General features: G+C 35.0%; 1 protein-coding gene and 1 long non-coding RNA gene across 4 annotated transcripts in view; one reads left to right on the forward strand and one right to left on the reverse strand.

Moving 5' to 3' along the window:
- On the forward strand, positions 1 to 4,862 carry LOC147842026 (uncharacterized). The gene is made up of 2 exons (XR_015500981.1): positions 1 to 3,882; positions 3,940 to 4,862. It is a non-coding gene; the product is annotated as an uncharacterized LOC147842026 (long non-coding RNA).
- The window catches only part of nt5c2l1 (5'-nucleotidase, cytosolic II, like 1), a 26,463-nt gene continuing 17,516 nt past the window's right edge, over positions 4,723 to 13,669 (reverse strand). For 2 of the 3 annotated variants that reach the window (NM_001004549.2, XM_087269331.1), the window contains 10 exon segments: positions 4,723 to 5,304; positions 5,616 to 5,699; positions 6,995 to 7,171; positions 7,435 to 7,495; positions 8,067 to 8,118; positions 9,058 to 9,228; positions 9,324 to 9,390; positions 11,249 to 11,350; positions 11,438 to 11,479; positions 11,611 to 11,694. In NM_001004549.2, the coding sequence (NP_001004549.1) occupies positions 5,212 to 5,304; positions 5,616 to 5,699; positions 6,995 to 7,171; positions 7,435 to 7,495; positions 8,067 to 8,118; positions 9,058 to 9,228; positions 9,324 to 9,390; positions 11,249 to 11,350; positions 11,438 to 11,479; positions 11,611 to 11,694 (933 nt within the window). In that variant the 3' untranslated portion in view covers positions 4,723 to 5,211. 3 annotated transcript variants of the gene reach the window in all.

The following is a 13,669-nucleotide window of genomic DNA, read 5'->3' on the forward strand; positions in this document are numbered from 1 at the left end:
GTCTGAGGATTGTCAAACTTGCAGACATGAATCTATTTGTTGGATTTCTGGTGTCTTCTATGGGTTTTTCCACACAATAATGATAATCCAGTTATAGTTCACTCACCCGGCTGTTGTTTCTGTTTTGCTGTCCTGCCACTAAATTTGACTGCATGTGGATAGTGTGTGTGCAAATGGCTATGGTCATTTCTGATGATGAAAATTACACCACACGAACACTGCGTGAATCATTACAAATCACAAACCGTTGAAGACTATTTCAATCTTCTTAAAGAACGCTTTCACATGTCAGATTTCGTATTGTCCAAGGGATTACTGTGCACACTTTTCTTCATTGAAGGGATTGTTCACTCAAAAATGAAAGTTTCCTCATCCTCAAGTGGTTCCAACACTTTGTTTATTTATTCTGTTAACCACTAATAAAAATATTTTGAAGAAAGCTGATATCCTAACAACTGACTTCTATTGTAGGAGAAACAATACCATAGAAGTCAATGGTTATGAGTTTCCAACAGTCTTCAGAATATCTTTTTTGTGTGTTTATTAAAAAAGAAAGTCAAACAGGAACATGAGAGCTAAAAAGTAGGGTAGGGAGGCAATGGGCCATTCAATCCATTTTTATCTATAGGTTGTAGTTAAGTTCTCGCATAGCTCGAATAGATATGTTTTTAGCTGCTGTTAGAATGTTACCAATGAAACGGCTGTCTGTATGGAATTGGAAAAATTGTTCCACCAGTGAGGAACAGTGAGGGAAAAAGTTCTGGAAAGTGGTTGAGAGTTTTTTTAATCATGGTACCACAAGGCAGTGCTTACTTACCAACTGAAGCCTTCTGAAGGGGGTGTAGACTTGAGGAAGCACATGCAAGTAGGAGGGTGAAGAGCCTCTGGCTGTTCTGTATGCAGGCATCAATGATTTAAACTCTATACGAGCTGCGAATGGTGTCCAGCACAGGCAGAAGAAGAAAGCTGTGACCTGGGTTCTCTTGGACTCATCGAAGAACATGTTGCAGCTTTTGGATCATTTGTTGTGGTTTAAAGGGCAGTTCACACCAAGGACAGAACTATTAATTTTTATATAACAAAATTTGTCCACAACAGCAAATGATAAAGATCTGTTTGTTTTTGGTTTATGCTTCTTTAACAGATGTCCTCGCATCAGACCAATTTAAAAAAAGCGTTCAATTAAGCAATTGCAGACAGTGTATGGAATAAAAACAACACTGACTATTTTGCCTCGGCATTCTCAAAGGAGGTGATGCCAAAACTAACCATGGATACCTGAGGCCTTGTGTGAGCCCTTTATTATTTAATCAATTCTGACTGGATATCAGTGTTTTACTGTTCATAAGCTGGACAAAAGGATTCTGAAAGTGATCCCACTGATATTGTTTCTCTACATCTTTATCATTATAGCTGTGTTCTCAGCTCTGCTGTTGTTTACATTCAGATCATTTTTAGAATGATGTCTTTATCGTTATTTATTATTACTTTTGTTATGCTGCAAGGTGTGAATGGCCCTTAAGGGGGCATGGTTGGAGTCTTGCCAAGAAATCCCCAGCGTTTAGACAATAGGTTGTGCAGAATGCTCTGTGAGGAGAATCCTTAAATCAGTCAAATTTAACACCAGCTCACCAATACTGAAAGAATGATGCCTGCAAAATTGTTGCAAATAATTTATTTGTGTTTAATTTACAGAAACAAATTAAATTGAGAAATGTTCAACTTATATTTAATTGTTTAAATTCAGCCCAAATGAATTGTTTACAACCACTTAACTTAAAGAAGATTTAGTAAATTCAAGGAATCATCTGTGAATCATTGTATTTCTGTGAAGCAACATGAACAATGCCTAGAAGTTCAAAATCCTTACAAAGTGTGCAGTTGTACGTTTCTTCACTGAGCTGAAAATCTCAATAGACTATTAAGATGGCAGATGGCTAAAAAGCAGCATGTATTCTGTTGCAACAAATTCAAGAGGTATGTTTACTAAAATGTTTTTTTTCTGGGCAAGTATAAATAAACCGCAGCACTAGTGTACACACTGTTGTGCATAAGGAAATTCTAGCTTGTTTTTTTTACCTCACCTATACTTGAACACTTTTAAAAATGTAATGCTTGTTGCTTTTAACTGTGTTTGACACGGAAGAGTTTGAAGATTTTTATTTTGTGGTTTCTTTCATTTTTGTGGTCCAAAAAAAAAAACTTTTTTGTTTGTTTGAACTATCCCTATGTGAACTATAACACTACATTGTTATCAGTGATGTAAGAATTTCAAAGCAAACGCAGATGTGGTTTGCTGGATTTGTTTGAATTTGAGTCTGTTACATTGAACCCAATTAGCTTCAAAGGGCAATCAATCCATACTAAAGGTTTAGCACAGGAATAGCAGGAGCAACACTTTAGGCCTAACACACTAGGATGTTTTTCAAGAAAACAATTACATTCACAATAACACTTGATCTTCTGTTGGAGAGCTGTAGTTTTACTAAACTCACTGCAGGGAAAAATGTAAGGTTGTGCTTTAAAATGGATCAAAAATTAAAGCAAATTTGTAATTAATTTTATGAATTTCATTGTATCTTGTTTAGCTTTTTTTATTGTTTGTTTTTGCAACTCCTGTTTCCTAAAACATTGTGCAGTATTAAACCCTAATTCGTTTCTAATAGTTAGTCTAATTCTAATAGTTTGCTGCCAAATGCTAGTTTGAAGATATTGGCAGTCATGTGAAGAAAACTGTTTGAAAAGATTTTTTAAACTAGTGTGTGGCTCATCATATCAGATGCAGTGTAAAAAATGCAGAGATCCACACAACACATTTATGTCGTCTCAACACAAATTCATTAAGTTAACGTAACACTTTTAACAAATTTGTGTTTAAGTTGTCCCAATGAAATCTCAAGAACTGTTGTTTCAGCTCATTTTAAATAAGTAGTTTGAACAAGTGTAAAAAAAGTTTGTATTTGAGTGTGTTTGACCTTGACAAATGCAGTCAACTTATAATGCGAGTACAAATAAGTAAAAGATTTTCCTGCAAGAAATGTTTTACCTAAACATGCAGTGCGGGATTAAATGATACATTGATTTTATAAAACAAGCTTGTAATTAAAACATTATGGTTCTAATGACAGGCCCGTAGCCAGCCTGGTGAAAGGGTTGGTTCTTTTTTTTTCTCAAATAGTGGACGTTTTTGCAGTGATATACCTCATTTTCTATTTAATGAGATTTCAACCTGAATGTAGGTGACATTTTAAGCACTATTTTTAGCTGAATTAGCTTGTTGGATTGTCGTCATCACCACACTTTTTGATGTACCGAAATATTTCCTAAATATTTAGAATAAAGAAATATGACAAACATGTGTTTTTAATATAGAAATGTATTACACATCATCAGGAAACAGTTTTAAAATGAAAAACTGTAACCTAGTGTAATTTATGAAGCACATTCAACTTTCCTCAGTCAGAGTTTGGCCATTTGAATTATAAAAAACTGAAACATTTTAATATTAATTTAGAGCTTCACAATTTTTGTAGCCTCTCTTGTAAAAGTGCTTCACACTTATTTTATTGGTCATGGTTTCTTTCAAAAATAAGGCCCAAGATTGGTAGAATATAAGTAACTTGTCAAGCGTTTTCTCTTCTTAAAAACAATACAGTCGCGAAATGTGACTTTATTTATATCAGATGTTTTTTTGCACACCTGGAAATAGAACTCTTATAATTGACAATGAAAAATAATTTTACTGGGTAACTATAAAATCACACCAGGATTCAGCTTGGTCCTAAAGCCTTTTTCGATGGGTTATTTTAACTATTTATGATGGCATAGCAGTCAAGACAGGACAAATGAGCGTATGGGACAAATTCTGGACCTGAGGGGTGGGTCCTCCGAACCATCCGCATCCCCCTTCCGGCCACGGGCCTGAATGAATTCACGAAGTGTCACATTTTTTGTATAGTTTTGTTAAAGGTTAAGGTCTGTTTACTTAAACATTCACTACTACCACCCACACACAACATTAACATACAAACCATTCCGACTTTAGTGAAAACTGCCACACATGTTTGTTTTACTTTGGTGAAATCTGGACTAAATGCTTCGTTTCCAATAACGCTTTTTTAAAATAAGTTTTAGCAAATTAAGCTTGAAGATCATGATGACGTAGCCTATGTAAAAGAAACACTTGCACGTGTGCTGCGGCTACTGCACACTAATTTAAGTAATCTGGGCAACCTGCTAATCATTTAATGCAGGCTATTTAATCGATATCTAAGCATTATTGTCCATTTACTCATTAAGGGTATTTTATTGGGGAAAACAGGCCAGAGATGATCAACACAACGGAAATCAAGAACAGCGCGAGATCTGACTGAACCAAAACAATCAGCAGAGGTAGGCCAATATAAATCCAGAATACAGTCAGATATGGTCCTACTGCACAAAATAAGCTCTCCGTTTAAAAACCTCACCTCTGCCGCCATTTGACGGACGCCATGCAGACAGTGATTTGCCTGAAGATGTCCGTGTGTTCAGATTTGATCTATTTAGGCCTATATCATATCGTTTATTCTATTGTTTGGATTTAATTACATGTTTTCGCGGATTTGCTGATTTAGTCCATTTTTTTCGGTATACAGGCCTACAGCTAATTAAAATGTAATGTCTTAAATTCAAGAGTTTGTGCTCCATGAAATACCTGTTGAAATGAACACGACAACAGTGTCTAAAATAAACACTTTAATCGTAATTTCGATAATATTATGAAAAATAGTAAACAAAGCATTCACAGGAGTAGAAACATTTGATAGTCTTCATGTCAACCCCTGTATTGATGTAAATAGTTAAATAGAGATATAAACGAACTTTTCTAATGAAACTTCAAAATCAGATTGTTCTTGTCCAGGTTTTATCCATTAATGGTGACTGTCATACAAAAGGCTGAATATCATATATAAATCCACAGAATACAAAAGTTTTACAAAATGCTTAAATACTGATTTATACCTGCTTTACAAATAACAGCTGTTAACTCAATAAGACATCGCAAACTTGGCAAATTAATTCCGTTTACTTTCTGCCGGAAGTGGAAACATATCCGAGCGGAACTGTGGAACAGCAACACACAGCAATGGAAACGTGTGAAGGTAAAACACATGCAAGTTAAAAAAAAAATCATAGGCCTATTTACAGCAGTAAACAAACTGAAAATGTCTATTTGTCTGAAGTTGAAGTGGAAGCGCTGTTTCTGGCGGCACAGTTGTCATCTTGTCCACAATCTCCATCCTCACACTCACACTGACGCTGCTGAGGAGAAAACAGTGTTCTATTTATTTATTTATTTACAGTTTTTTATTTTTACAAAGTCTTAACAACAATGTGAATATACCGGGTACAGCAGAAAATTCTTTCTTATAGAATTGTTGAATGTTAATTTGGTCATTTTGTAAGTTAATTAAAAAGAAACCTGAAGATGTGCTGAGGTCAACACTTCAGAAAGAAGAAAATCATGATTATAGAATGGTAGCCTACCATTTAAAGCATTGATGAACATCGTGTAATATATGTAAAATATGCATCAAAACATAAATGATTGAATGAATGATAGTAAACAAGACCTTGAGGCTGGTTCTGCGCATGTGCTCTGACAGCTCTGCCATCTGCTCTTTATTCTGAGTCTCCACAGCGGCCTCATGTGGCAACTGACACACAAAACAACCAAACAAAATCATCAGATCACCAGTTTCTATAATCTTTTCCGTGGTCTTAAGTTAAAATCTTATATTATTTTAAAACGGTAAAACGACTATATAAAATGTATATTGTTATTAATTAATAAAGTTACTGGTAAAAAAAACTACTAAAATATTATATGCAACTTTATAATAATATGAAATTATGGCAAAATATCCAGATTTTATTCTACAATTTATTTATTTTTTTAAAACTTGTACACACACACACAACCATATATATATATATATATATATATATATATATATATATATATATATATATATATATATATATATATATATATATATATATATATATATATATATATATATATATATCCAGACGGGCATCAAATCAGCAGGGGCACTTTTTTGTCAGACGGCTCACCAGTTAGGTATACATCTGCACTAAAATATCAAGGTGAAAGTTGATGACTTTCTTTTTCTTTTCTTTTTTAGCTTGTGTAGAACAGACCCAGCTCCCAACCCAACTTTGAGAATAGATTATAAATTCTCATAGAAAAATCTATGTTAGCATTATATTAAAACATCTGTTTATATTTTCCAAAACAACTGCCCACAGAGTTAAGGGACCAGAAAAATCTCAATCTGTAAACATGTTTGTACTTTAAATAAGGAAAATAAACATGTATTATGGATGTGACCAAATAAGTATGCAAGTTTACAGTATACAACATACTTTGTAGAAATTCTGTGAATTAAGCTGCACAACCCAAAAGAAACAATAATCAAAACAATAAAATGCGTCTCTCTATAGAAGAAAAATGATTGATTTTATTTGACATTTTTGCATTTATGATGAAAAAGTGTGGTTGGATGTAACCGATGTAAAATTGACACTTGTGTGACTTCGGTAAATCAAATATAATTGTTTGAAAAAACTGACAGAAACGTTTTAGAGTACTTCTAAAGTACTGTAAAATACAAGCCCACACAAAAAAGGGAGAAACTGTTTCTATATTTTGCTAAAAACATAATTTATTTCATGGCAAGGTTGACATTTGCATGGAATTTTATATATATTATTATATAAAGCATAATTAAATTAATATATATATATTATAATAGATCATAATTGAACCATCACGTTACAAGTGACAGGTATTTAAAAAACATTTATTAAACAGATCATAACAATATCAATAACAAATGTTGTAAATCAAGCAAAATATTCTAAAAAGTACATATTCTAAAATATTATGGAATAAAATATTATGTGGAAATGTGTGTATTAAGCTCACCAGGACGAGCGGGGCTCTGAAGAGGAAGCTGAAGGGGTAGTTAAGCAGGTTAAGGCAGGTGGTTGAGTAAATGTCTGCATACCGCAGTAACTGACTGGCGAACAGTGTTTTAGTAGAGCCACAGCGCAACAAACTGCCCATCTTCCCATAACACAGATCCATGCCGTACGTCACCATCTGCACAAACAATAATACAACATTAATGTCATCAATTAAAATATACCTAACAATCCTCAGTTACTCTGTATATACACTGGACTTTTGTTAAGAAAAATGAAAATGTTATTTTGACTGTCTTTTTTTTTTTTTTTAAATGTTGCACATACAAGTACAAATCGACTTTCTACCCAAACCCTCATAAATCCAAATCATAAATTCAAAGAAAGTGAGGACTATCCAGTGGCTTGTACAGCTGTAGATCAAATATATCCTGCTCTCACCTTTATCCTGGTCTGGATCGCACTGATATCTGGACACTCTTGACTTCCACTGTCCAAATGCCTGATGGGTAAAAAAAGAGAGAGCAGTCAAAGTGAACAGTCATTACATAACAGTACATGAACTGTTGTTAAACTGTACAGTTTTAGTTTTCATTTATTTACAGAAGACAACCACTAAAACATTATTCAGTGCGTGCATGTTCTGATCATATTTTGATACACTAAATTAAAAGTACTTATTTAGTGGTTTAGAATTAGTATAGTCATTAATAAATGACTTAGTTTGTAACAGAAAAGTGAAATAAGGCCTTGTATTATATGTGTAGCCGGTCTCATTTTATATGTAAAATGTGTCAAAAATGCTATATAGTTCACACTGAAAGGTCAAAAAATGTCCACAAGAAGGATGCTAGAGAAATATGTCAAATTTAAGGTGAAACTCTTTGACAGAAATACTCACAAGGTCAGCAGTAGGACAGCACAACAGGATATTGAAAATATTACATTCAAAAGAAGCAAATGTGAAGTCTGTGCAGATTTTGAAGTTCTCTGTCGCCATCTATCGATCATGTCATGCATTGCACCCGCAGCTGGATACTATTGGGATCAATGACTAATTGACTATTACTTACTGATACAACTCTGCAAGGAAGATGTCGAGGTGTTTCAGCTCCTCAAACATACCTATAACAGACAAGCGAGAGCGTGTTTTCAACCTAAAGTTTTTTAAAGACATTAGTCAATTAACAAAACTGAGTGTATTTACATTCACACCAATAAACTGACAGGCTAACTCACATTCTTGCTGAAATAACCCGTTAGCTTCATGCTAATCAATAATACACAAATGTAAGTGAACTGCATAAACAGGACTTTGTTAATAAATTAATAGTGACTTCAAAACATAACATCTTCAGTATTTCATTTGTTATCTCTGTTGTCATGTGCAATAAATAAGCATTTCTACATGTTAGCATCATAGCTTAGCCTTTGGTCATCTGAAAATGGAGAATTTCTATTTCAGTTACATGAGATAAAAGCACATTTTTATTTTTAAAAAATGGTTCAAGAAAGTGTCTATTTGATTTTCAATTGCTGCAAAATATTTGCTCCATGAATGCGTTTATTTCCTAGAAGTGCTCATGCATGTGTATTTAATTCACATGATAAACCGGCAGAAATCAGGTTAATTCTTTTACATCCCTGATGAAATTAGTATAAGGGGCAAAATTCTAGCCTTGACTGTTGGTTTATGACATTTTTGACCTTACTCAGAAAAAGGAAAACTATAGTTAGGCTATAACATTCACATGACATCATTTCCTAATTAAAATGTATGCCTACATAAATATTACATAACGACAAATATTCAACCTTCTTCCAAACCCCTTTGAGTTTCTTTTTTTGTCGTTGGAAAACTGGTAGTCTTTGACCATAGAAAAAAATACTATCAGTTTTCAACATTCATCAAACTATCTTCTTTTATGTTCAACAACAAGAATAAAAAAAGTAGTCGAACTGGATTGGAAAGCGAGGATGATGAGTAAATGATGACAGAATTGTCAGTTTTGGGTATCTCTTTATTGATATATGGGGTAATGTTGTGCATGTAAACACACTCACTGGATTTGTCTGCCCACACATGCAGTTCCTTCACAAGCTCAGGAACCACAAGGAACGTCTTCCAGCCCTGTCGCTTCTTGGACTTCAGGATGTCCCCAAAAATGTGATCGCCCACATAGAGGATGTCTTTGCCCTTCACATCCAGCAAGTCACAGACTAGATCAGAAGATCCTGAGGAATGAGTTAAACAGTGCTAAAGTAAACACAGTGGCTTCATGTAATAGGAGGATGATGATGATGATGAAGAAGGGGATGTCGGGTTTTACCTCCAGAATACACCGTCCCATGCTGGAGGTCTCCGGTGTACGTGCCGATACGCAACTTCCCAGTGTCCTGCAGGAGAAAGGGCAAGAGAAGTACAGACTGTCTTAACGTTGTGATTAACGTTAATGAAAATATACAGTATGTGTATATATTGCCATGCAAAAGTCTGGGTCTATAAGACGTTTATATATTTTACATATATTCGCTGCAAATCAAATGTAATATAAATGTATTGTCATTTGTTTCAGTGATGCAAAGCAGAATTTTCAGAATAAGGTCACTCACTCCTGACAATATATATGTAATATGTATATGTAATATATAAAATAATTTGATAATTTCCTGCTCAGTAATCAAATATTAATAAAATCAATATTAAGACAGGAGACGGGGAACAGATGCCAAATATTACTAAAAGAGAGTGATCATAGTGGGGATTTCAGTGATGCAAGAGTCATTTTAAAACACTGGAAAACTCCAAAAAAATTCCAGAGTTAAAAGAATGTGTTAATATAATGACTAAAACGGCTTGGTATGAACCTTTATTTTACAAATTACATACTAAGGACAAAGTAGAGGTCCCTGTATGTATCCCATTGTTGGAAGACTTGTGGTCTTTTGTGATAATGTCTTGTAACACAATATAAAATGACAAGGTTCTCTTTATAATATTGTACTTTTATCCATAGTAAGCACTGCAAACATCCTGGCTTTACATTTAGTAGGCCTACCAGTGATCATTTGTGATATGTTTATAATGTTTTGTCATGAACCATAAGAAAACAATAAAAAAAAATGATATATTAAGACCAGTTTTGATGGGGATTGGGATTGTTAAGGCCCCAAAATTTAAATGTACCCATTCTCAATTTGTTCAATAGCTTTATGAGTTTCTTTATTCTGTCGAACATGAAAGAAGATATTTTTAAAATGTTGAAAAAAAACCCTGTAAACAATGACTTGTATAGTAGGAAAAAACAACTATGGAAGTCAAAGGTTACAGGTTTCCAACATTTTGCACAGGTTTCCAACTAAATATCCTTTGTGTTCAGCAGAAAAAAAAATAACTCAAACAGGTTTGCGAGTAAATTTTATTTAGTTTATAATTATATATACTTTGGTGACGTGGTGGCGGAGTGCTTAGCACAGTCACCTCACAGCAAGAAGGTCGCTGGTTCAAGCCCCAGCTTGGTCAGTTGGCATTTCTGTGTGGAGTTTGCATGTTCTCTTTGTTGGTGTGGGTTTCCTCTGGGTGCTCCGGTTTCCCCCCAATCCAAAGACATGCGCTATAGGTGAATTGGGTAAGCTAAATTGTCCGTAGTGTATGCGTGTATGTCCTGGTCCTCCAGGTTGGGGATTGCACGTTGGGCTAACGACCCACCTCAAAAACTATATGTTACGAATCACCAACATGGTGCGGCAAATTTTCAACTTCGATATAAAAGGCCCTAGGAGTAAGCAAGTTTATTATATTATTTTTATACTATATATCACTATACCATATCTATATGTACTTGAAATCTTGATTTTGTGACATATTTTCTTGATTCCTTTATGAACGTTAATTTCCAAAGAACAGTAAAAATCAGCCAAAGAAAATATATAGGTTTAATGTTAATGGTTAAAAACTTGACAAATCGACTAAAACATAATTGTTAAAAAGGTTGTTGACAAAGATAAAGATTTCAAATGACAAATAATTTGTATTTTGGGCTACAATATGATCCTTAAATAGAGACGTTCAATGTCAACAAATGATTAATGATCTAAATATGCCTGACAAGATTTTTTGGTGCTAAACCTATTACTATTCTGAATGTTTTTTGTTCATTTGTTTGATGCTTGACCACATGCTCTTCTGCATCTCTGACCTGTGTATATTTTTTTGTCCAGCACACTTCACTCCTCACTGACGGCAGAAACTCACTGTGTCCACTTGGCGTAAAACTGTCCCTCCAGCGAAGAACAAGGGCTTCCTCGTATCCACAACCACCAGGTCAAAGTAAGAGCGCCATGACTTTTTCATGCCCTGGAACACAACAGTATTAATATCTTTCAAAGCAATCAAAAAATGCTCACAAGCAAGACTTCTGTTCTGTCCGTCCATGTTTCTCACCTTAGAGCTTGTCGCCGCATCCAGTAAGTATTTCATGATAGCCTAATTTGAGAAAAGATGGGATGCAGTGTGATTAGAAGTGAATTATGAATATTAATGACAGTGTGCAACGATCTGCAGGCTGTCGGATGGTGGTTTAAATAATTTCTGGAGGTCTGGCGGTCTCTTCTTACCTCGGTGTAATTGAAGTCGCTGTTGGTGGCCAGGAACACTTTAGCGACCTCTTTGATGCGGCTCAGTAACACAGGAATACGAGGCTAAACCAGAGCAAATGCAAGTGAAGGAGTGTTTGGGACATTCAAATCTATTATATCAGCAGCAGAGGATGAAGTAAAAACAAATTGACGTCTCCATAACTTCTCCATGAAGCATAATGTCTCCAGTTAAAGTAGAAATGCTGATTACTCGAGTATTAAAAGCAAAATGTATTTACTGATCATTTATTTAGCAAGAAAATGCAGATTTTTCTTGCCCAAACTTTTCATACACTGAGAACCATTCTGATAATTAATGATGACTCAAATGTCCTAATGATTGAAGAGGCCCCTATTATGGCTATTTGAAAATAATCTTCCATGCAGTGTGTAACACAACACTAAGTGAATGAAAACATCCAGCTAAGGTTTAAATCTGAAAGTGCGCCGTGTTTAAAACTATTGATTCTTTAACAAAATAGTTGTGAGTCGAATAAATGAATTGTGTTGGGTTCGACTCTTTTGTCTAAACGCGTCGACATGACGCATTACCAAATATGTAGAATCGTATCCGGTAAAACGTGAAAGCGACTTTCCCTTCAGACACTTGCGGAGCGCGGCGGAATTACTGGACTGATCCTGACACGGAGATGACGATCATTGACTGATGGAGATTGGGCTGTGGGGAATAAATGGTTAAAGTTCATTTTTACAACAACGCCACAGTAAAGTCAACCATGTGCTGTGTTTGTTCCTGTCATTTTTCAGATTTTTGATACAATAACCTACACTGTAACGTGGGATTCGCCGGCCGTTTGCTATTAAAGGAAGAAACAACAGAGTCAATTATGTATGGGAGTTTGTCAGTAACTGTTACATTTCATATGGACCAGTTTCTACTTTCTCCAGATCATAAAATGTAAGTGTAATTAAAATTGTTGCCTCGTTTTCTGTAGTTTGCTAAATATGTATTTGATTGTGTGTTCTAACTTGTAAACACTTCAATACAATCTATTACAGATCAGTGCTTGTACTGTATCTCTCAGGTTAAATCTGTATGGGGCTATTTTTAAATATTGCATCCAAAACCATGTTGAAAACGTGACGCATGCTTCTTCCTTTACCTGTTTAAATGCGTTTCTGAACTCTCGTTCCTCTGCCATTTGTCTTCGCTATAGTCAATTTTCACATGGTTCAACTTTTGCCACTGTGTGGATTAATAATGAGTGTGTGTGGTTGTTATTGCTTGGGATTAGGGTTAAGAGTAGAGTAATATGCTGGTGTTTAACTGCATTGTTTTAATGCACTCCTGCATTGAGCTCTCACATCCTCTATGTGCTACTTCATAACCATGGTGGACATTTCTCTCTATCTCGCGCTATATGCAGTCGACCAATCACAACAAACTGGGTCATCGGACCAATCACAGCAGATTAGCCTTGCGCAAAGGAGGGGTTTAGGAACAAATTAATCGCTGAACGAATCAAATGGGAGTCGTTGGGATAGTAGAGTGGAGGAACTTTGACGTCAATTTGTATGCAAAAACCCGAAAGCGAGTTGGGTGGTGCTGATGCCACAGACGAGCGCCCGGAGGGCTTTGTAGTCTGTTTATAGCCTAATGTTGGCTTTTCAATTCTTGCGTTTGCATTTTAAGATCCAAAAGTGCTAAAAGTTGTATTTCCGTATGAGGATTATCCGGTTGGACAAAACGTGTAAGTGTAATAATGAACTGTGTTTGAACTTTGAACACAAAGCTTATTATTTGCAATCTTTGAAAAGCCTATGGGAAAATCATATAGGGATTTTATTGAGGGAACCAGTTTTATGCTAGCAGCCGATTGGCCTACAAGGTGACGTCATAGTTCATCAAAACAATTAGGTAAAAATAGTAGCATATTATAGGACAATGAAAGTGTTATTGACCTTGCATGCATATCAGCCTGTTGTTGAAGACCCCAAAATCAAAATAGGACATTTTATAATGCAAAATAGGGGCTCTTTAAAAAAAAGCGATGTCCCACTGAAGAATTTAATATGT

This window comes from Danio rerio, chromosome 10 (genome assembly GCF_052040795.2).
Source record: "Danio rerio strain M-AB ecotype USA chromosome 10, GRCz13ab, whole genome shotgun sequence".
Lineage (NCBI taxonomy): Eukaryota > Metazoa > Chordata > Actinopteri > Cypriniformes > Danionidae > Danio > Danio rerio.